Genomic DNA, 25000 nt, shown 5'->3' with positions numbered 1-25000 from the left:
GCCAATGTCATAGGGAAGGCAGCATTACCCCATCACTGAGGTGGATAGGAATGCTCAATTCTGTAAAGTTGGAACAGACACTAGACTGTACCCGAGGTAGTGATCCCTTTGTTCGTGTATGCAACACAAACGTACAAAAAGCAGTGAATGTAAATCTACACTGCCCTCTGCATTTGTGCCACGGAAACTACTTGAGTGAGACAATTGCTCAGGAAGATCAAAATATGGGTACAATGGGTCCCAAGATGAAACACATTTATGGAAAACATTTAGGTGTAGTAAACAGATCAACTGCATGAAATTAAACTAGAAATGCTTATGCCTCCTCCTGAACCCTAAGAACCATTTGTGCCCTGTAGAGTAGCAGGTATAAGAATAAACACTTTACATTCAAAGTCACAAACACAGCTTGAAAATGCATACAATGGTAACCACATATAACCAGTCACCATTATTGAACTTTGGAGAATCTGTTCTACTAGGAAAAGTCTAAAAGATCAAGAACATGCTGCAACACCCCCCCCCCCCCCCGGGCCAGTAATCAAGGAGACTGAATCTTCACCACTGACACTGGCGAGGGAAGTACACTTGGAACAAAGATAAGTACACACAGTATTTTCATATGCAGCTCTCTGCACCAAGCACAATTTTCCTTAAGAGCACACAGGGAGCACACTAAGTCTGGCGACTGGGTTTCCCTCTCTTTCTCTCCAAGCCCCCAATAAAGCCCCCCCCCCCACTACCACAGCTACAGGTTTGAGTCCTCAGCCGACTGCCCCAAGCCAAGTCCTCCACCACCCTCTCTGTGAAATCAGTGCTCTAAGCAGCTGACACGCATATGACGACATTTGATTTTCATAGGTAGATACTAGTCTATTGGCCCAAGGGCCTATATAAGCCTAGCCAAACGGTACCCTGCCAAGCAGAGCCACAGAAGTGATCCCCGGGGTGAATTTCCCATCTCCCATCCAATCATCAAGATTTTTCTTGAAGAGTGCTAATGAGGAGCTTTGTTTGATATAGACAGGTAGTTTGTTCCAGAGTATGGGCAGTCTCTGGGACAGGAATCTATCCCCCCAGCATGTTCTGTTTATTGTGGTGACAAGGTTTAGGTCCCTACAGCGTGTAGCTCGGAGGGATCGGGATTTCTTTACGTGGAGTATGTCCAACAGCTCTGGGTTTGACAAAGCTTTGTATATTAGGCAGAGATCGCCTCTGAGTGAGCGACATGCGACAGAGTAAAGCTGGAGTTTTTTTTGAGATGGTCTGTGTAGGGCATCTGTTTGAGGCCGGTAATCCTCTTTGTGGGGTATTTCTGTGGCCTTTCCAGTTGTTGAAGACGTCTTGTGAGATACGTAAGACAAGGGGCGTTGTACTCTATAATGGGTCTAATGAGTGATGAGTAGAAGGGAACAATTACCTCTTTTTTCCTGCATAACCTTTTGTGATTAGGTGTGCCACATAGAAGGATTTCCTCATTACTGTGGCAATGTGATGATCAAAGGAGAGACTACTGACCACCTGTGTCCCAAGGTCTCTTATCACACTTTCAGTGTTAAGTAGACTACCGCCTATGTGGTAGTTCATAGGTACAGAGTTTTTACTAAAAGGGATGACCATGCACTTGACATTGAGCTTGAGGCCATGGCTTTGACACCAGGCATCTGTCTCAGTGAGGCGCTTTTGTAGGATGTCCACATCGTTAGGAGTTTTGATTATGGCTCCTAGTTTGCAGTCATCTGTGAACTTTGTTAGCCAAAGGCCTTCTGTGTTAGCCTGTACTTCAGAGAAGTAGATACCAAACAGGAGAGGACCTAGGACTGAACCCTCTGGTACTCCACTTGTTACTGGTTTGAAGTTGGATTTAGAGAGTCTGCTACTTTCACAGTGTGGGTTCTGTCCGTGAGCCAGTTGGCAACCCATCTTGTGACATAGGGATTTATACCTAGTTTGGTGAATTTGTCTATAATTCCAGAGTGGGGGATTGTGCCAAAAGCCTTGGCAAGATCTAGATAGGCTGTGTGAACCACCTTACCCTCATCTATGGCTTTGGTGACCTCTTCAAAAAAGCCTATCAGGTTTAGAAGACATGATCTGCCTTTTACAAACCCGAACTGGGTAGGGTCCAGAGTTTGGGGATTACCAATGTCATTGTTTATAAGTTCTATGATGACACGCTCCATAGCCTTGCCGACCAGGCTTGTCAGGCTAATGGGGCGGTAGTTCTCAGGGTCCGTGGTGGCTCCCCCTTTGTGGCGTGGGATAACCGTTGCTGTGTGCCATTCAGTGGGCACAAAGCCTGAGGTGAGGCTATGACTGAACACGTTACTTAGGTGGTGTGCCAGTTCGTTCTGTAATTCATGTAGAATGCAGCCTGGGATGTTGTCAGGTCCCATGGATGCTGTGTTCTTGGCTTTGGATAGTGTTTTTTTTACCTGTGCAGCCGTGATTACCAGTACTTTGCATTCTTCCGGTATAGAGATGGGCCCTTTAGGGGATGAGAGATGGGTAAAGTTAGCACTGAACCTATCAGCCAGGATGTTGGCAATATCAGTTGGTTCTCTATATTTAGTACCATTGTGCTGTAACTCACAGCAGATCTGAGTGTTGCCATTGAGATTCTTGACATAGCTATAGAATGCTTTGTGGTTGTCTTTAGACTCAGTGGCGATTTTGTTTCCGTAACTAGCTTGGGAGGGAGGATTTTATGAGGGATCTCAGCTTCTTACTGAGGCTGACCATGGGGTTCCTCCAATCATGGGATTTTACTCTTTTTTGCAACAGTTTCTTTCTTCTGTTGTAGAGTTTGTTTATAGCAGGGGACCACCAGATTGGCTTCCTTTTTTAGGAGGATAGGTTCTTGGTTCTGTTAGGAATTGCACGATCCATGCACTTGTGTAAGTGCTTATATAAAGTGCAAATAGGATTCAGCAGTCCTACCTCTGTTGTCTGTCAGCATGGGTGTCATGAAGTTTGCCACTTCTGTCTTAAGAAGCATAAAGTTGGCTTTGGAGAAATTTTTTTACGCTGGTTTCCCTAATGGGGGTGGGGTGGGGGTGGGATGTGAATGTCTAGGGCGATTTGCTTGTGGTCGGATCTGACCGAGGAATTGACCTCTGGTGTGGAACACCGGTTGCCCATGTTGGTAATGACCAGGTCTAGGATATTGCTGCCCCTGGTGGGGGTGTGGATAAGTTGATCCAAGGCATTGGAATTTATGAATTCCAGAAAACGTGGAGCACAAGAGTTGGTACACGAGTAGTTTTCCCAGTTAATGGTGGGGTAGTTGAAATCACCCATTATTAGGGTATTAGGTTGTACCCTAATATTTTCCAGTGTATCAAGAAATGAGAAGTGGGAATCTTGGGGCATAGTGGGGGATCTGTAGCAAGCTACAATTTGCATTGCGGTCTTGCCCAGAGTTAGTTGCACTTGGATAATCTCAGATGCATTATGCTGAACAGCTAGCCTGTAGGTGTGGATATCCTTAATGAATATGGACATGCCTCCGCCTTTAATGCTTGGGTCCAGGTTAGGTGGCCGAAAGGTGTGGTATGAATTATAGCCTGGTAATGCAGGGGTGCTGTCTGGAGCCTTGAACCAGGTCTCTGTCACTGCACAGAAGTCGATGTTCTCCATTTTAAGTAGTGCCTCGAGTGAGTGAATTTTGAGGTTTAGACTTCTGGCATTAAGTAGCATTACTCTCAGATTTTGCTTGCTTGTACCTGTTATGGTGGTGAATTTGTCAATTGAATCTTGCCTAAAAAAGGCACTATAGGGGTGGCAAGAGCCTTAGCCAGTATCTGGAATCCCAAGGGCGTCAGGTGCAGGCCATCTCTGGCAAAGCATCGTGGTTTGTCGATCATGTCATCCCAGGCAGGCAGATACTGGATCCCCTTTGAATGACACCAGAAGCTTAGCCAACTGTTAAAGTCAATCATTTTGTCCTTGTACCGTGGTATCATTCTGGGTGATGGCAGGATGCTACTCAGGGCTAGGGTCATACCTGCCTGGGCTACAAGATCAGAAAGCTCCTCCATGTCTCTTTTCATGTAGTCCAGGGAGGTACTTCTCAGGTCATTCACACCAACATGGACAATGACAGAGTCATATTTGTATTTGCTGTGGAGTGACCCGAGTGCATGCGTTACGTGGCAGATCCTGGCATCTGACAGGCAGGTGACAGTGACTTTCTCCTTGTTTAGCCTGAGGAGTGGAACATCAGTTTGCCTGACTATAGTCTCACCTATAACTAGAATATTGGGTACGTTGTTATGCCTTATGGGCTGTGGTTGAGTGTCACACAGAGTTTGTGGGTTGTGTGTCATTTGGGTTGTGTTGGGGGTGGAGGTTGCTTGCATTTCTGCTTTGGAGGTCCCTGTTGCTTGGGTAGATTTTTTTGAGTGCCTCCGCTAAAGTAGGTGTGTGTTTTGTGTTTGGGTTTTGGTGGTGTAGGTTTTGAGGGACTATGTAATGAGTGTGGTGTGGTGCAAGTGCTTACCTTCTCCTCTTGACTGTCTAATCCAGCCTTGGGTGAAGAGAGCTTTGCTTCCAGTTTGGTTATATAAGTGCATCTCTCACAGGTTGTAGTGTTGGGTGGTAGGAGGAGAGGGTTGTCTGTGTACATAAGGCAATTGCTGCATTGCCCCAAGATGCCCAGATTAATCAGGTAGACAGACATGCCTGGATAGGTGCTTATTTATCAAGTACTAAGTATTTTCACACACAGGAAATGGTGGTACAGATTTACTAGCTATGACCATTTGCCTAGACTAGAAGGTAGATAATGCCACCAGTACACTCCAATGCCAGCTACTCTACGGCTGTTACAAGGGTATCCAACTATACTGCGTGAAATAAACACGGACACAAATGGTAGTGTTTCACCAATGCAGTAAGGTTTCCAGGAGCCGCCACAGTGTTACTGAATAGATACTAGTACTCCCAAAGGTTAAAACATTCTCTAAAAGACCAGCAACAATGAAAGGTCCAAATATATTTAATAATAAAAACATGAAAATATGAAATATCTATTTACAATGAACACCACAGGTATATTTATTTTTTTCAGTTCAGCAGGACCCACTGTTGGCACATTTTCTAACACAACCAGCTTCACAAATACATTTACAACACAAGCACATGTACAAACCAGTATGATATACAAACAACACATAATTCTTTACAAACCCACCAGCTAGCTATGCTGGCGTATGTTACACCGCCACTGTTCTTCTACTTCCAGCATAGCTGGCAATACCTCACATCTTCACACAAGCCTGCAAGGTCTATCCCATTTCTGGGAACCTGCAAAAATCTGGTTGCCTATAATAAATAGCACCTGCTGGAGAGACAGCTATGTATCCCAGAGACTACCTAGTCTATGGAAAAAGCCCCCCATCCGTGTGAAGCAGAGTTCCTTCTTAATCCAATTCAACTGCAACTTGGACAACTGGATGGGAAACCAGAAATTCAACCCTCATTTGGCACCTATGTCTATAGACACAGGTAACCTGTAAATGGTTAATCTTCCAGGCCCATGCTTACATCAAGGACATCAGAACTTGTCAAATATTTAGGATGCATGGCTAGACTTAAAAAGGCCCTTGTGGTCGTTGGCTTAAAAAACACCTATGAACCTTAAAACTCTCTTCACATATTCCAGCACAGCGACCCTCTCTATGGCCCTCCAGAGAGGAAGTGATCCAAGATTGCTATGTTAATCCCTTCGGTTTTCCAAGGGCATCCAAAAAACACACCACATAAATTATTTATAAATAACTACAGCTGAGGTACAGATTGTTCTAATTCAAAAGACAAATGTAGCTTGCAGTCTACTGAAGCACCACTGTTAGTAAGCATCACCACGGACAAGGCAAAAAAAAAAAAAAAAAACTTGCAGTACAAATAAAACATTCTTGCAAACAGTACAACTAGTAAACGTGAAAATACATAACAGCGTATTGACATTTCAGACAAACATCCAGCAACTACTGAGAATTAGTATTCAGCCATTGGTTTGAACAAACTAAATTATAGTTTCAAAGAAACTCACCAAGTTTTTCTTCTTGGGATAACCAATTCTTCTTTATGCCCTTGAAATGGAACAACGGAATTTAATATAAGCCCTGGTTAGCAACAAAGCAATCTGTTTGAATATATAAATTAATTATTTGTTTGTGAGCTTATCACAATAAACAAGTTTATATTACACACACATGTACATATGCTTATTACACCCAGATAATTTTCAGGTATAATCTATGACATTGTGTGTGTGGTCTATATCATTTCAGCGAATCGCACAAATTGCGAACGCTCATATCATTGAAAGTACCGGACCTCGAACTTCCTATTGTGGAAGGCTGCGCCCCCCCCCCACTAAATATATATTCCAACTCAGAGATCACACTACAGTGAGGAAAGGACAAATATTCCATTCTTCACTGTATCGCAATCTCAGAAAAAGCACTTTGAGGTCCGGTACATTCAATATTATGAGCGTTCGCAATTTGTGCAATTCGCTCATATGATATAGAGTGTGTGTGTGTGTGTAAGCCCACACATACATAGTACACACACACCTATACATCTACATATACAAAATAAATATACAATTCAAGTTAACTAGTCAGCAAGAAAGCAAAGTATCTTCATTTCTGTATCTGTTTAAGTTTATCTTAAAAATGTCTGTTTTAGCTAAGCTCTAAATCTATAATCAGTACTTCCAGTAAATAGCTACATTGCTTTTTGCCATACTTGTGACAGGAGTGACAGCCAAACTAGCTTGGGAGTTGTGGTTCATTTAAGGCACTTCTAGGCCATTCAATAACAGAACTAAATATATGAAGAATTCTCCACCTTGTTCTTGTTTTGTCCTTATAAACGGTGCATTTCAGGTTGACCCTACCCAATCTTTCAGTATCTTTCAGTGGGTGCTGTCAGTTAGCACAAAAGTTGATCATTTTGTGAAGTCGCTCCCCTTAAGTTATTAAAATACTTTTGCCTTCCCCAGTGCATTCCATATATCCAGGAATACTGATCGTCCAAGCCAATATGTCAAGTCAAAGTAAACTTTACTGTTATTCAGAAAGCACAGAAGTACAAAAACTGAACGAAATTCCGTATCTCCAAGACTCAATGTGCAGACAACATACAGACTATTTTCAGACATTTACACATGTAACAGCTGGCTATTACATCACAGACATGTAGGTAGACAGACTAATATTGCACATAATTAGAAACACATTTTAACACTTTTTAAACTGAAAACTTATTTGCATGAGACTTTAGTATTACACAGGTACTTGGTTAAGATATTGCATTGATCCTTGCACAGAAAGAGGCATTGAGTATTGCACTGTGAACATTAGAGTACTGCACTATGTTTAATTTATGAATTTGCATGTACTGCACTGAAAGAAGAAATACTTTACTGCATTGATACTGCCCTAGATGGCCTATAACAGTAGTGACCAACCCGCGGCCCTCAGACCTCTTCCATGCGCCTGCGACCCTTAAATTAAAATTTAACTTTTTTTCCATTTTTTTTTTTAATGGTTGCGTCCTTTCACTGGTGTGCGCATGCGCCAAAGCGCCCTCCCGTTAGTTTTCGCGCCGACAGATGCATTCGCGGGAAAGGAAGAGCTGACTTGCGTCCTTTAGCTGGTGTGCGCATGCGCGAAAAGCACCCTTCCGTTAATTTTCGCGCTGATAATTGCATTCGCAGCAAAGAAGAGCTGAGGGAAGACGAGAGCATCACGCCGAAGAAAAGTTGAGAGAGAGGGAGAGAGAGGGAGGGATTTGTAATTTTTACACACCGACTACTACACCAGGTAAGTTAAGTATGTAGTGAGCACAATATTGAATTACAGGTGTCACTACAGCTCCCTTAATGGATACGCTAGTAAAGTATATGTTCTTCACCGTTCTTCTGAGAGCAGGGATTCTTACACTTTCAGATACATTTCTTTCTTGTATGTGATGTCTGCAGAGTTTGCATATTCTCCCTGCTTCTGGATATTTTCTAAAAATCCGAACTTCAGATTGATTGGTCCCTCAATTGAGCTTATCGGTTCAGTGGAGTTTGCTTTTTGAAGTGTTTTTCTTGTGGCAATCAGCTTTGCTTTGCGGAGGTTTAAGTTGCTGACTTTCATGAGGAGGGGAGGGAACTCTTATCTGGTGGTGCCGCATAGGGCTAACCCTCATTTGCTTCTGAAAGTAGTAGACCTATATTATACCTGAACTATGTATTCCATCCTTCTTTGTTTTGTTTTCTTGTGCAGAAATCAGGTGTGATGGTGCTTTGGACCCTATTGCATTAGTTTAGGAAGATTGAGCAAGCTGTTTGCTGCTTTCGTTTTGCGAAAAGACTGACCTGGTAGCCCATGAAGCAAACGTTTGAGTTGTTAATTGGATCTTTCAGAGTCTGATGGTAAACCACTCATTGGAAAATGTAGTAGAGGTGTAGCTGTTTGCCATGCTTGATCAGAATGCCGTCATTGCAGACATGTATGTGGTGGCCACACCTTTACCACATATTGTCTCAACCCCAGCTTCAGGAGCTTGCCATGCTTTAGTAAGTTTGAACTTAAAGGATTCTGCCTTTTGATCCTTTGCAGTTGTACTGTCTGACTCCTTCCATGCTGTTGATTCTCTGTTTGGGATCCAGCTCAATCACAGCCCATGAAGGAGGGCATCGATTGATTTTATCAGAAGTTCTTACGATGTAAAGTGATCTTTGAGGGGACTGTCCCTGATGGATTCTAAATCCCCTGCTGCTTCCATGCTTGTGGGCAGCCAGTGTATCCAACCGGTTTGGAGATGTTCATCATGCTGATCACTGCTGCAGTAGCCTTAGTTGTATGGGTTGTATCCTGCCTAGGATGTAAAAGCTGGCCAGAATCCAGAGCTTCAGGGTGCCTGCCACGTACCTACTCAGCTTGAGCTGACTAAAAGACATGTTTGGGTGCCAAGCCTTTCAGAACTTTCCTGACACTGAAAAGTACACTTCTGAAGTTTTCAAAGATTGGCTGTCAGCTTGTGCTATTAACTTGCTGGACAGAAGTTCCCTTTGAGGAGAAAATGCTTTCATTTAAAAAAAAAAATCTTTTTTATAACTCCTTTCCTGAAGAGTTTGTGTTTTAATGGACTATCATAAGGCCATACTATACTTTCAAACAAGAGCGCTGTTTTTCCTGTCAGTTTCAGTTATTTTAAACAACTTCTACATTTTCTTTCTGTGGAGTAATTGTGTTTTTTACTTTTTTGGGACTGTCAGGTTTTTTTAAAGTGCTTTTTACTCTTTTTATGTGTAAAAAAGGGAGTTTTAAAGACTTAAGTTTTACTGGCTCTTGTTGCTCGTTTTCCCTGGGAAAGAGGCACCAGTTTTTGCATGACTGTGGAGTAAACTGTCGGTCTCATAATTGGTGTTACTTCTAGCCACAAAAAGAAAAGGTTAAGTAAGCCGGCTTTGTCACCACAGCATTCTAGCAATTTACATCAGCCACAGGTGGGTGACTTTGCTGTGGCCATTAGTTGTACCTTAGACAACTCCTCTTTTACCCCCGGGTCCCTCTGGTATAGCACCTGCAGCCATGATAGACCAGGGGTTAGCCATGTCCACTGTGGCTGTTGAGGTCCCCCTCAGCGGGCAAGGGAAAGTCTCTGGTCCTGGGAGAGGGAACAGGGATGGCTTCCCTTTTTCGCCAGATTGTTGTGTCCAACTCTGAGGAAACTGATGCTGCTATTAAATAACACTGTTGGCATCATTGTTCCTGTCAAGAAGAAACAGAAAACTAAACATGTATCTACTCCTCCTCCTAATTTCCGTAGGATTAGTTTACTGGGATCTGACTCAGGCTACTGATCCTCCTTATATGATGGTTTCTGGTAAATAAAAGAGGGATGCCTCTTCTCCTGAAGAGATTCAGGATTCTATATTTGGATAAGAAGAAGAAGGGGCAGGCAATGGATTTTCTCTTCGGATTTCTGATTCAGACTTGGAGCCCAGTTTGTGTGTGTGTGTGTGTGTGTGTGTGTGTGTGTGTGTGTGGGGGGGGGGGGGGGGATTCTGTTTCTCACACTATTTCCAGAATGTGCCATTGTTTTATGCAAGAGAACACTGAGGTTTCTCCAGTCCCTCAAGAAATACAATGAGCTGTTAACAGGAAATTTCAAGAACCTTCACCCATTCCTCCAGTTCTGTCAGCTTTGGAGGATAGGTTACTGCCTGCCATTTTCCTGGCACCCAACCAGCTGCCCCTAAAAATGCAGATGGGATGTATAAAGTCCATCAGTCTGTTAATTCTTTTATACTCAAAATCTGACCCATCAGTTGTAGCTTTAGTTAATCCTACTGGTGCCAAATATTTATTTAATTATAATCCAACTGTTTCTGATGTGGATGGGAAGATTAAGTTTGGGGAAAAGTCTGTGCTTCTGCAACGTTCATGTTTAGGATTTTAAATTGTCAGACTCATATGTTTGTTCTAACTGTGAACGTATGAATGTTTTGTGTACTTTTTTTGTGAGAAAAAAAAGTCTTTACATTTACTTTTATTGTACAAGTCACTACTTATTGTTTACAGTTACAGTGATATTGGCATGAGTATCAAATTAGATTACATGTGTTAGTATTTTAGGTAGTTCCAAAGGGATAAGACATTGTTGTCATATCCTTGTAAACAAAATTCTTGATTTTTAGTGAGATTGTAATGTCCTTTATCCCCACTTGTTTCCCAGATTTAGGTGCATAGAAAGGCCGGTTACTTCTTAATGCTACCACAATAAGCTCAGCTAGAGTGTTACAGGATAACATCTTGTCTCATGCAGAAACTTTTATATATAATTAAGTTGCTTCCTCCTACATGTACACAGGACGGCTTTGGCAATGCAGTGTCTTATTTTTCATCAGCCGGCCTTGTGTGATATGAACGAAGTTAGGCAGAGCACCATCTTTGTTTTCAACACTTAATTTTTCTCTACTTCATGTATCTGCATAAATGAGGCTTAGTTTAAACTTAAAGTTTAATAACTGAGTGGAGCGTTCTTCTGTGAAACCTCAGAGATCTGCACAGTGGTGACATATTTCTCATACATGGAAATGCAAGTCACCACTGCCTCACAGGTGACATTGGCTGTCAGTGGATAAGGTTTAGCCATGTTGTCCTTTTCATGACTTCCCACTGTCTGAATCCAATCAGTTTTGTAATTCTCACATGAAGTGTTGTGTTCTTTCCAAATGCGTTATCTGGGACAGAGGTTTCCTGCTTTAAAGTTAAGAGTTGCATCCTGTTTTGTTTAGCTGCATTTGTTGGTTAGATGGGCCGTGCATATCACAGGACTCCCAAGTGTGAAACTTTAGTTTAGCTGACATCCTAACCAAACCATGCATTTTATTTAGTTTTTGGTGGCAGCAAAGAATTCTTCCACTATGTTAAATGCATAACTGTTTTCAAGTCATTGAACAGCCTGAAGTGCAGAAATATAATTTTTAGTTCAGAATGTTTTTTTTTTTTTTTTTTTTGGAGTAAGTTAATATTTTGTTTTTCCATCACATAACTTGTTGACTTCATGGATGGTGAGACGTTACCTAAAGTAACCACCAGGAAGTCCATCTGCAATGCAAGTTGGCAGAAAAGGGGATATTCCTCATCAGTAATTTAGTTTGTTTATTTATTAGTTTATCTATTCATCACTGTGAAGGGAATTGATGAAAAGCCTAAAAAGGTATGTATGCCACATTTCTAGATACTGCAGAGGAGGAAGTCTTGGAGTTAGTTATTTGTTTTTGTCTTTCAAACAGAGGAAAAACTCAAAATAGCAACCACAAAATAGAAATTCAGTAATTGTTAACCTAGAAAAAAATCATTTATTAGTCATTTACTCCTTGCAAGAAACCAGGGCTCAATGAAAATTATATGCTTCTGTTACTGAAGGTAAAGTATCAAAACAAAGAGTGTGAATCTGGTTGTGTAATTCACTTAAGAGACAAAAGTTAGTGGTATACAAAATTACTAACCAAGGTGCACGCTTTTGTGAAAAACATAGGATGCCATATCTTAAGCTGATGATGTATGCAGAGTAAATAAAATTATAAACAGCTAAGGAATTAAATGAGGAAATATAAATGGATAAGACAGAATCTGTGTCAAATAATTAAATGAAAAAAAAAATGCAATAAAAGTAGTGGCAATAAGAAAGTGAATTATGAGGTACACAAGTATGGCACAGTTGAAATTCAAGCTATATATAAAACACACACACACTCTGATTTGATTTATATACAAACACACACACACCTGGGGGAGGCTGGCACAGGTTCACTAGTTATGCCCTCTTCTGCCCAGACTATAAGGTAGTAATCACTATCAAACATCCTTGCGTATCGGCCCAAACCAAAGGGTGACCAATCCTACTGTGTGATGTTACTATTATACAAATGGCAAGTGTGACCAACAGTAAGGCTATTGGACTGGAGTATACAATGTCAAGTACTGTAAGAGCTTTTAATTTAAATAAACAAACCAGCCACAATTAAAAGGTTTAAATATATTTAATAATAAACAATAAAAAGAATAAGACAATATTCAATAACTCAATGAATAAAGTGACAGTTCAGAATCGCAGGGAATATAAAAACAACATTGCAGGACAATCTCAAATACAGAAAACATCTACTAATCTTGTTATATTCCAATCTGTCCCTAAGAGAGGTTACTTATCTCTCAGAAATGTGCCTAAAACTGGAAGTCATAAAACAAACAGTTTTACATTTGAAACCTGTCATTTATTCTGTTTCCAGACAATAGAACTTCTGGCTGCAGTGTAGACATCATGTCTTCTTGATGAGATAAACACAGTCGTAAAACAATTCACTTCTTTTCTTAGCGTTTGCAAATTAACTCTGTATGTTCCAACTTCTACCATTACAGCACACATCTTCACAGGTATACAGTTATTATACACATTTCTGCTCTTTTCCAGCAGGGTACACTAGTTACATTCTTGAAGCTCAGTACACAACATACAGGTCAACACACACTTCTGCACCAATAGTTTAATGTACACATATGTATAGTTTACTTACATTTGTAAGACAAGCATAGGAATTATATTAATAGTCAAAAAATCACAAAGAATTATGTACAAATAACATCTAGCTGGGCTGGCAAGCCTCAAAGCCGCTTTCCCCAAAACTTTGGGCCAAAAGGGATGATGATGCATTTGTTGGCATTCAGCTTGTGGTCATGTTTCTGGCACCAGTCATTTGTTTGGATGAGACCCTCTTATTCAGAATTGTTTTATTAAGTCAGTGATGTGAATTCTTTACTTTATTGCAAATTTGTTGGCTTAATTTTGTGGATTGTAGTACTGTGTAGGGCTGCTAATGTTGACATTTTACCTACTTGGGACGGCTGGAGTGGTTTTCCCAGTGTGAATTGGTAGTACTGTAGTGAATTAATGACAGTGTCAGTGTGTGCCAGTTTTTTTCATTGCAAGTGAACGAGCTTTCTTGGGTAGCATGCAAAGTACACTGTATTTAACTTGATGGTACAGCTCTGATTATGTCATTGAAAGCTGCCATCCTTGTAGCAGTAAGAAACTGTTGATTACATGCTAACCATACATGTTCATAGCTCTATCGCAGTCCATCTGAATTTCATGAATTATATGAAGAACTTTTCAAAATGCCCAGTATTACTGGCACAAAGTGCAGACTAACAGTCACAGTAAATGTGATGTGCTTTATGCGTAATAGCTGTTTTGAAGACTAATGGCATTAGTACTACAAATGAAACAAAGTGCCTCATTGGCCCTCCTCAAATGTAATCTGGACAACTGGATAGGTAACTGTAAATTCACCCAAGGGATATTTTTGTGTTATGTTGCGGATGTGAAATGATCCCTCCAACACCATTAACATATACTACATAACTACAACTATGGATAGTTTTAATTTTTATTTCCTTATTTTTTAATGTAAATTGTTAGCCATTGTTTTAAAAATTATATAACTAGGAATAAAGTAGTTAATAGTTACTCCTTTTTTACTTTTCAGCATGGCTTCTGCATCCTGTCAAAGCAAAACCAACATGAAAAGAAAAACAGCGGATGAAAAGAGTCTTTCAGGAAAGATGGACTGATGAGTACTTCTTTGTTGAATCTAACAATAAAGCACTTTGCTTAGTATGCAGAGAAGTGGTATCCGTTTTCAAGGACTACAATTTGAAAAGGCATTATATTCAAATGCACCCCAAATTAAGTGAATTGCAAGGAGTGTGCCGTAGACAGAAAATATCAGAATTAAAAAAAGTCTTACATTTCAAAAACAGCGGTTTCGAAAATCAGCTACTCAGCCGGATTCTTTACTGAAGGCAAGTTATGTTGTAGCAAATTTAATTGCGAAAAAATCCAAGCCATTTGCCGATGGTGAATTTGTTAAAGAATGCCTTGAAAGTGTAGCTGACATAATTTGCCCTGAAAAAAAATCAGAATTTTCTAAAATCAGTTTATCACACCAGACAATCGCAAGGCGTGTGGAAGATGTAGCCAAATCTGTTGAAAATACTTTGGAATCTCGGTGTGCAACTTTCAAGTTTTACTCCATAGCTTTGGATGACAGCACTGATGTTACAGATACGGCACAACTTGCCATATTCATTTGTGGTATTGACAACCATTTCAGTATTACAGAAGAACTGGCCTGTCTGGTTCCACTGAAAGACACAAAGAAGTCTGCTGATCTGTACAAGGCAGTAAAAGAAACACTAGCAAGATTTTCCTTGACCATCGGAAACCTGTCTGGCATAGTAACTGACGGTGCTCCAGCTATGGTTGGAAAGAAGGAAGGACTAACAACACTGATGGAAGAAGACGCAAAACAGATCAGTAATGTGCGTTTCATGAAGTACCACTGCATTATTCATCAGGAAAATTTGTGTGCACAGACTTTAAAAATGGAAAATGTTATGAATGTTGTTATTAAAACAATCAATTTTATAAGATCCAGAGGATTAAATCACCGCCAGTTTCAGGAGTTTCTGACTACTTTGGAATCTACCTATGGAGACATCTTGTACTTTACTGCAGTGAGGTGGTTAAGTCATGGAAAAATGCTGAAACGCTTCTATGACTTACGAGATGAAACAAAGTCCTTTATGGAGTCAAAAGGAAAGCCTGTACCCGAATTTGAAAATGCAAACTGGATGGCTGATTTAGCCTTCTTAGTAGACATCACTGCTCATTTAAATGACCTGAACCTGCGCCTCCAAGGGGAAAACCTATTAATAAATGACATGTTTCAAACAGTGACGGCATCTGAAGTGAAACTGAAATTATGGCACTGTCAGATGAAGAACAATAGCTTCATTCACTTTGAAATGCTGTCTGAGCAAAGCCACGGAAATACTGAAAAATATGTGGCATTACTTAACAGTTTATCACAGGAGTTTGAGAGTAGATTTCAAGATTTTAGAAAACACCAACAACAGTTCAGTATATTTGCTACTCCATTCTCAGTTGACATCAACATGTTGTCTGCAAACCTGCAACTGGAATGCATAGAAGTGCAGTCAGATATGCAACTTAAAAAAAAATTTCTGCACGCGTCTTTATTGGATTTTTATAAGTTATATCTACCCAAAGAAAAATATCCGTCACTTCACGAACATGCCCTGTTCATGACATCTCTGTTGGGGAGTACATACATTTGCAAGCAATTTTTTTCTCATATGAAGTATACAAAAAATAAAACCAGAACAAAAATGTCAGATGAGCATCTTGAAAATACTCTTCGCATTGCCACTATCTCTATCAAAACCGACATAGATGCACTGGTATCAAAAAGACAAGCTCAGTGTTCACATTAAAAAGGTTATGCGCATAATGTTTGTCTACTACACAAAAGAACAATCCTGACTTGACAGCCTGAACCTCCTGATATGGACACTTAAGTATAACAAGAACTAGGACCAATAAGTTTGAATTCTGCGAAGGTCTGTGCCTGGCTGCACCCTTGTGAACAGGTTTCACGAATAAACACTGCCACTACTAATAAAGTCAATTATTTGTTTAAATTTGAGAAATGTAACAAACACTGGAAGACCCCTTCCAAATTTTCAGCAAACAGTTGGAAAAACCTCAAGTGGAGATTTATAGTAATCTAAGGAAGAAATACAAAAATGTGTTATCTGATGATGCTATGCCTCATTGAGTGGATCTGTGCAAGTTGTCAGCTGAAATGTGCACTCATGCAGATTGGAGAGGCAACTGCAAAAAAGCAGGTGTGAGATTACCTTGTGAAACTGGAGTGTGTTGTTGCATATTACCATGTTCTTTGTGGCTCCATAGTAAGTGGGTGAACCAAAGTTAAACGTGTTCTACCATCTGTTAGTCAGTGAAACAAATGTAAAAATACAAATTGTTCATTTTTTAAGAAATAAAAGTCTCATCATTCCTGCAAGCTGCACATCACCACTGAAAAAACTTCTTTCCTCTTCAGACCAGCCTGACCAGACAGCAGTGCAAAAGCAAGAAATATTGCCAGAGCAATATTTCAGGAACAGATTCCAAAGCTAAAAATGTGCCTTTCCAAAGGAGTGCGCAGTTTGAGAATACCACTGATGAACCTTCTTTTATCTTCAGATCAGACAGCAGTGCAAAAGCAAGAAATATTGCCAGTGCCATATTTCAGGGACAGATTCCAAAACTTGAAATGTGCCTTTCCAAAGGGGTGCTCAGTTTGAGAATACCACGGATGAACCTTCATTATCTTCAGACCAACCTGACCAGACAGCTGTGCAAAAGAAATATTGCCAGTGCCATATTTCAGGGACAGATTCCAAAGCTAGAAATGTGCATTTCCAAAGGGGTGCTCAGTTTGAGAATACCACTGAAAAAACTTCTTTCCTCTTCAGACCAGCCTGAGCAGACAGCAGTGCAAAAGCAAGAAATATTGCCAGAGCCATATTTCGGGAACAGATTCCAACGCTAAAAATGTGCCTTTCCAAACAAGTGCTCAGTTTGAGAATACCACTGATGAACCTTCATTTATCTTCAGACCAGCCTGAGCAGACAGCAGTGCAAAAGCAAGAAATATTGCCAGTGCCATATTTCAGGAACAGATTCCAAAGCTAGAAATGTGCCTTTCCAAAGGGGTGCTCAGTTTGAGAATACCACTGATGAACCTTCTTTCATCTTCAGACCAGCCTGACCAGATTTAGCATGTCTTGAATAATTTCAGGGACAGATTCAAAAGCTAGAAACAGAAGAATACATGAGCGCTTTGGACAACATAACATATATGGGCATTAAGGACATGATGGAAGACATGGACATCTTTATGAAACCGGCAAAATCACAGGTATGATCTCATACAAATTGAAGGGTTCGTACCCGTTAATTTTTTTGTTTTACAAATAAACTTTGATGTTAAACCAAGATGTTAGATTTCACTGTTTTTTTAAGAATTTGAATGAGATTGAATTTTAGGACAAATATTAAGCATTTATTACATTTATTCATTGTTCAAATTCACCTACAATACAGCCAGGGGGTCGACTTTGGTTGCCCACGACAGTGATACAGTTAACTATATGATGCGGCCCCCAGACAAATTCTGTTGACTCAATGCAGCCCCTACAAGTGAAAAGGTTGGACACCCCTGGCCTATAAGTTACAGTCATGGTGAATACTGCACAAGTATTAAGCGAGACTGGTAACCAGGTTCTTACACAAATTGATAATTTCTACTGATCCAGTTGGACATCATGGAGTGTAGTGGTTATTAGAGTTCAGCAGCCTGATGACATTACAGAAGAAGCTGTTCCTTGTACGTGTTGATCTTATAAAACTGGTGGCACTGGAGTTGTCTGCCCTTACTAAAAGCTTACCTTTGAAAGCTCCTCCTAGTATTACCTCATATGTTCATACTAGTAAGCACTAGAAAATAAAAGCTGGAGATACCCTCAGCTGCTTAATCCACAGTGCAATACCTAGTGGCATTAACCCTTCCCCTCGTATTTTAAAGATCTGCACCATCAGGCACAAGACTACCACTCACTTATGCGCCTTCTGTATAATGTGTATCCTACCAATATTACACGAACCCTTTTGCTGCATCTACTTTATGAGTATAATCACCTTAGCACTGGACAAGATGATACGTCAGCCTGCTAAACTTCAACTCTGTTGCCAGCCTTTTAGCACAGTCTAAGACACCATACAAGCTGCCATATGCTCACTTCTAATAAATTCCACTGACGGCAGGTGTAGATATCCAATTAATCTGGAGGCTTCTTCCACCCCCTCAAAAAAAACTCTTACTACAATCCTTCATAAATCATACCAAAATGTCTTATGCAAAGGCTGTAAAAGAATCAATCTTCTTATTTCTAGGAGGCTTTGAGAAGTCTGTCTGTCTTGTCTTTCGGTTTTTCTCGGTTAGGGGTCGCCACAGCGGAACTCCGGTCCGCTAATGATTGGTAGTTGATTTTTACGTGCCGAGTTACCAGCCCTGATGCACAACCTTCAATGAAGGTACGCCCATTCACACGTCTCCACGCAGAAGACGCTCTAGCTGACAATCGAACAGGACAGCATCTTACTGTGATGCGACAAAGCTACAAAATCAGGCGACTCATCCACCTCATACGTACCTCCAACAAATTCACCCAGAGCAAAAATGCTCCAAATCTACTACACCAAACCACAGCAGCAAAAGAAATGTTTTAGTACTAGGTGACTATCATTAGGCAGAGAGTCACCGCACACAAAGGTCAAAAGCCCCCTAACTCTTGACAAACATGGACTACAACATGGTAGTAGTACACATGGACGTGAATGACTAGAGAGACATAACACCCTGACTGACAAGCAGAGAGACAAGTCAGAACTTTCGCTTCATGTAACAAATGCAGGTGAGACATAACTTCTGAGTGGAATCATTTTTTTACCTCAAATGATAACTAGATTCAAAGGAAAATACACTGGCTTCAATAACTGATTAAATAGCTGGTTCAACCTTGGGGGATCCACTATATTAGAATGAGACAAGACTTGACAGTTCAGCTTGCATCTGTAAAGAAGTTCAAAAATAAACCACTTTTGGGGGGGAAGCGCATAGCAGCTCTTCAAGGAAAATAAGTCTTAAAACACTGTAACCACCATCAGGTCCAGGATCTTCGGCTGGTTTCTGAAGCCAAAGAGAATTAAACTTTCTTAAAGAAACAAAACCCCTACAATGGTCTGAACTTACTGATGCAAGACACCAACTACCCTTGCAAACAAATTTAGTGCTAACTTCAGCCCTAGAACATCTAGCCAAAGCCCTGAAATACCCGATTATCTAACTCTTCCAATTACCTCTAAGGATCATTACTGGGAGTGCCAAGACCAAAAATACTTCCTCTCTGGGACCTGATCTGGTTGCTTAATTAACTGTTAAGCATATCCTTGCAGACCCACACATTAAACTGTTTAACCTATGCTTAAGTTACTGGTTTCATCCCAGATGATAATGTTGCACAGAGGTCATGATGCCCCACCATAAGGACAGCCTTACAACTGACCCAGGTAATCAGACTTGTCATGAAAAACCTGAGTTACAAAACCATGGAAAGTATTACAATTGACCTGTAAGTACAAAGTCATGGAACATAACTGACCTCTAACTGCGAGATCAAGAATCCTATTTAACTTGACCCAGAACACTTAGTAAAACAGAATCTATCCTTCGCAAAACCCAACTCTCATTAACTTCTTAAAAAAAAGTTATAGAGGCCATGTAGTACACAGTGTACCATGACCTGGCCAAGGCCTTTGCAAAATTCCTCTTTGCTGGCATCACACAGAAGCCAAAAATGTTCATCAGAAAGTATGAAAGTGACCAGCTGTGTTCCTCAGACCACAGTGTGGGGACCTCTCCTTTTTATCCTTTACTTCTCTGAGTTCTAAACAAAGAGCCATGGCCTCTGCCTAACAAACAGTTTGCATACATCTGCAAAATAGGGGTTAAATAACCTTCTGACACCCAAACCCTCAAATATGCTCTCTACTTGAAACTTTTGGTGAATTAAAATAGTCCCAACCTGAATGCTAAAAAGTGTAATGTTATCACTTCTGGCAAACAACCCCCTCTCCTACTCATACTATACATTTTTATTTTGTAGTGGTGCGCTGTCTATAGTTGGGGACCTAGGAACTTAAATTAATAATTCCCCTCGCTTTTGAGCATCATGTGACAATAGTCAGGAAATCCTTTTACTTAGCACAGCCAACTGAAAAGTAAATACCTTCAAAGTCTAAATACATAATCACTCCCTTATAGTCCACATTGATCAGACTGAGTCCCTGAACTGTAGAGAGAGGCTGGAAGCTCTATCCCTTTTATTCAGCATCTTAAACGTTCTTTTAGAGGAGATTACAGTCTCGCTAACTGCTCTGCAAGAGACCCAGTTTTCCTGGACCTTCAGTATTTCCAGACGTCCAGTGGCTCCACAGGCGCTATAAATGAAGGACCTAAAACATCACCAACAGAAAATCAAAGCACAGCAGAGGGACAGGTTTATAACTCAGGGCTTCCCACACTTCGGGAATTGTTTCTTGATTGAAACTTCTGAATTACCTTGCATCTTAAGCAGTGCAACTCACTAGCCTCCTTTAAGTAGAAGCTAGATGATTGGATGAGTATTTACAAATTTATTGCAAGACTGACTGGTACTGGAAAGGTGTAAATTGTCTTACGACTAAATAGCTTAGTCAGATCCAAGACCTGGCAATTAATGGAACTGACACAGCAATTCAGCTAACTTCAAGGCAAGGAAATTCTGAGCTTTCTGCAAGAGATGGGACAGTAGAAACATCATGGCCCTCTTCAAAAGGAACCTTGACAATTGGATTGGAGATAAGAAATTCACCACGGGGATCACGTCAGTCACCCTGCTAGACAGGGGACCAGGGAAGTAAATATTCTGGGAAGAAATAGCCAGGGAACTGTTACGGCTATGCTTGTATAGGCCCTAGGGCAGATAGCCTAGTACCAACGTATGAACCTATGAAAGGAGATGAATCGGTGAAACCAAAGGGAATGCTGCGAAAGAGGAGGGGAACTAAATTCTGCTTATTCTTACTGGCTGGCCAGTTTGTTCTAATCTGAAGAACAAATGAGAAAGTACAGATGGGCCAACGCATATTATACATATGTTAAATATTAAAAGAACTAATGCACAATTTATTGGTAGACTTAAGTAAGACAATGCATAGATATATGATGATAAACTTAGGACAGCTATACTCAACAGCTACACCTGCATCAAATGATTGTTCACCAAAATAAATCAGGATAAATAAAACTGGCTATATTTATCACTAAACACACTCAGCGACCATGTATTAATGTACACACCAACCACTCTTGTCTCAGTTATATCAAAAGAACAAATGGTACAGATCCAAATAAGATCCCAGGAAATCAATATACTCCTCTGATAAGCAAATGTTTTTCGTCTGCTGTAATACATCTTTAAGATTAAAGAAAGGTTGTGCTCTTCCAGACTGGAAGAAGTCAATAACAGTATCAATTTATAAAAAAAGATGGCAGTTCTTTGGTTTACAAAAAAACAAACATCAGCAGAACCTACATACTATGAAAAGGCTTTGAAAAATGCCCGCCACTACTGTAAATTTGATCTGGGACACTCCCAGTCTAGTGTCATTAGCTCATTATATCCAATACAGAGAGAACATTTGAGAAGGCCAACCCACTAAGGTTCTTAACCTTGTATCATCTTCTGTTCCTGCTTTCTCCCTTTCCACTTTACTAAAACTTTGCTACTCTCCCCACGTGTTCTGACAGAGTGTGTTTCTCAGCTAAGTATATTTTTTGGCACTTTTTAACTGCTCAGAGTTGAATAAAACAATACTTGAATTCAGTTCAAAACACAGTTTAAATAAATTGCATTTATTTAAACTGTATTTGCTTTAATATTGCTACACACTCGTGTGCTAGCTTGCACTGCACATGAATTGTTTTCAGCGCTGTTTTAACTGCTTTTCTAAAAAAATTCTAAGCTTGTTTCCTGCCTTTCCTATAACTATTCTAATCCAGATACAGATTTGGTGTATCCAGGACTGCTAGTAAGCTTCTGAGCCCCCCAAGCCTTTCTGTGTTGGAGGGAAGCCCTCTAGCTCATCAGTAGGAGTGGTAAGCACTAGGTAACCTACCACACAGTCAGCTGCCTGTCAGGTGCCAGGATCCGCCACAACGCACGCACTCAGGTCCCTCAACAACAGGTACAAATATGACTTGTCATTGTACATGTTTGTGTGAATGATGCTTCACCTCAAAAAATCTAGATCCGTCAGAGCCACAAGGGCGGGAGGCTTAAACCTCGACACGGCTATTAATAGGACGTGCTGGAGGGATAGATTCATCACCCAAAGACTCCCTATGCTGTGGAATAAAATCCCGGTATATGTGAGGCAGAGCACCTCGCTGGCCTTGTTCAAGAGAAATCTTGACCAATGGATGGGAGATTGCAGATATACCCCAGGGATTACCTCAGTGTCACTGCTCAACAGAGGCACAGCAAAATAATGGGTATAGTTCCCCATACTAAAGGGGTGGCGTAAGCCACAAAACTATGGGCTAGGCTTGTAAATGCCCTCGGGCAGATAGCCTAGTATGAACCTATGAACAGGAGGAGTGGTTTCTGGCCCAGAAATTATAGTTTATTGGCCATTTGGGAAGCTTTTCCATCTCTTTCAACTTTCTGGTTTAAAAGCCCGCATTTGCACTTGTTTTCCGCCTTTCCTGTAACTAGTCTAGTTCAGATACAGATTTGCTGTATCCAGGACTGTTTGTAAGCTTCTGAGTGGTGTCAAATTCTGCTCTTCAATTTTTGCCCTTAGATCTGCTAGTTCTCTCCTCTCCTGCACTTTTACTAGCTTACTAGTCTAGCAATTTAACAGACTTCTTGTAGCAATTATTGTAGCACACAAAGGTGCTACCAGCACTACACGTTCTACAAGGAAGCAGCTCCAGTACTTATTAATACCTACCACTCCAGGCATGTCTAAAAAGGTCAATTCCCTGCGCTTTCTCCTATTAACCTGGTGAACTTGGGCATCCTGAGGCAATGTAGCAACTGAATCATGTACACCGCCAACCCTCTCCTCTTACCTCCCAACACTCAGACTTACGAAAGAAGCACTTGTATATCCAAATTAAAGTCACACACACTGCAGCCAAGACCGGAATAGCTGGTCAAAAGAAGGTCAACACTTGCACCACATCACATGGAACACATAGCCCTCCAGAACACACGCCAGCACTGCCTTCACATAAAAACACAAACTACACACCCACCTTCATGGATGCGCTCAATAAAAATCTACACAAACAGCAGAGACCTCCAGGGCAGAAAAGCACTCTACCACCACAACACAGCACTAGTCATGAGACACAATGTGCCACTCAACCAAAGCTCCTAATGCAAAACAGCATGCCCAACATATGTCATAGGTGACTCGATAGTGAGGCACACTGATGTCCCACTCACTAGGATGAATAAGGAGAAAGTAACAGTCAGCTGCCTGTCAGGTGCCAGGATCCGCCACAACGCACGCACTCAGGTCCCTCAACAACAGGTACAAATATGACTTGTCATTGTACATGTGTGTGTGAATGACCCAAGATGTACCTCCATGGACTACATGAAGAGAGACATGGAGGAGTGCTTGGATTATGTAGCCCAGATGGGTATGACCCTAGCCCTGAGCAGCCTCCTATCATCACCCAGAATGATACCACAGTACAAGCAGAAAATGATTGATTTCAACAACTGGCTAAGTTTCTGGTGTCATTCTAAGGGGATCCAGTATCTGTCTGCCTGGGATGACATGACTGACAGACCTAGATGCTTTGCCAGAGATGGCCTGCATCTGTCACCCCTGGGCTTCTGGATACTGGCCAAGGCTCTTGCCACCCCTATAGTGCCTTTTTTAGGCAGTGTTCTAAAGACCAAATTACCACCGTAACAGCTACAAACAAATGCAATCTGAAGGTCATGCTGCTCAACGCTGGAAGTTTAAATCTCAAAATGCACTCGCTTGAAGCACTCCTTAAAATGGAGAACAGAGATATCTGTGCTGTAAACAGAGATCTGGTTCAAGGCAGCATATAGCACCCCTGCACTACCAGGCTATAACTCATTCAATACCTTTCGGCCCCAGAACTTGGGCCGAAGCTCCAAAGGCGGTGGCGTTTCCATATTCATAAAGGGTGCGCACACCTCCAGACTGGTTGCCAAACATGACGCATCAGAGATACTTCAGGTGCAGCTAACATTTGCTAAGACAGCGATTCAGGTCATAGCCTGCTACAGGTCCCCAACCATGACCCCGGACTCACACTCCACTTTCCTAAGCATCTTGGAGAATATTAGGGTCCAACCCAACACTCTCATACTGGGCGACTTCAACTACCCCTCCATTAACTGGGAAAACTACTCATGTACCAATACACTTGCCCAACGTTTCCTGGAATTCATCAGTTCCAATGCCCTGGACCAGCTCGTTCTTAACCCCACTAGAGGTAGCAACATCCTTGACCTGGTCATTACTAACATGGGTGACCGTTGTTCTACACCAAGTCAACTCCTCCCTGGTTAGATCAGACCACAAACTAATCACCTTGGAAATCCACATAACCCCCCGCACCCCTACAAAGGTAACCACCATGGAAAACTTCTACAAAGCTAACTTTGGGATCCTAAAAACAAAGATGGCTAACTTCACATCACACGTGCAAATGGAGAGTAGTTGCATGACTGCCGAATCATACAGCAATGCACTGTACGGACACGTACACAAATGCATGGATCTCACCATACCCGACAGAACCAAGACGCTCTCCTCCAAAAAAGGAAATCAATCTGGTGATCTCCTGCCATAAATGACTCTACAACACAGGGAGGAAACTGATGCGGAATAAGGT

The 25000-nt window shown here is 41.1% G+C and overlaps 1 protein-coding gene across 1 annotated transcript in view; it reads right to left on the bottom strand.

Annotated features, from left to right (window-relative positions):
- Positions 1 to 25000, bottom strand: part of PTCD3 (pentatricopeptide repeat domain 3) — a 1733015-nt gene that overhangs the window by 1682270 nt on the left and 25745 nt on the right. The window contains exon 3 of the mRNA XM_044063464.1: positions 6056 to 6128. Coding sequence (XP_043919399.1) covers positions 6056 to 6128 — 73 coding nt within the window. The remainder of the gene's footprint in view (positions 1 to 6055; positions 6129 to 25000) is intronic.

This window comes from Protopterus annectens, chromosome 2.part1, assembly GCF_019279795.1.
Source record: "Protopterus annectens isolate FY-2018-M chromosome 2.part1, PAN1.0, whole genome shotgun sequence".
Classification (NCBI taxonomy): Eukaryota; Metazoa; Chordata; order Ceratodontiformes; family Protopteridae; genus Protopterus; species Protopterus annectens.
The sequence above is the reverse complement of the archived record's forward strand: the minus strand, read 5'-3'. Positions and strand labels throughout refer to the sequence as shown.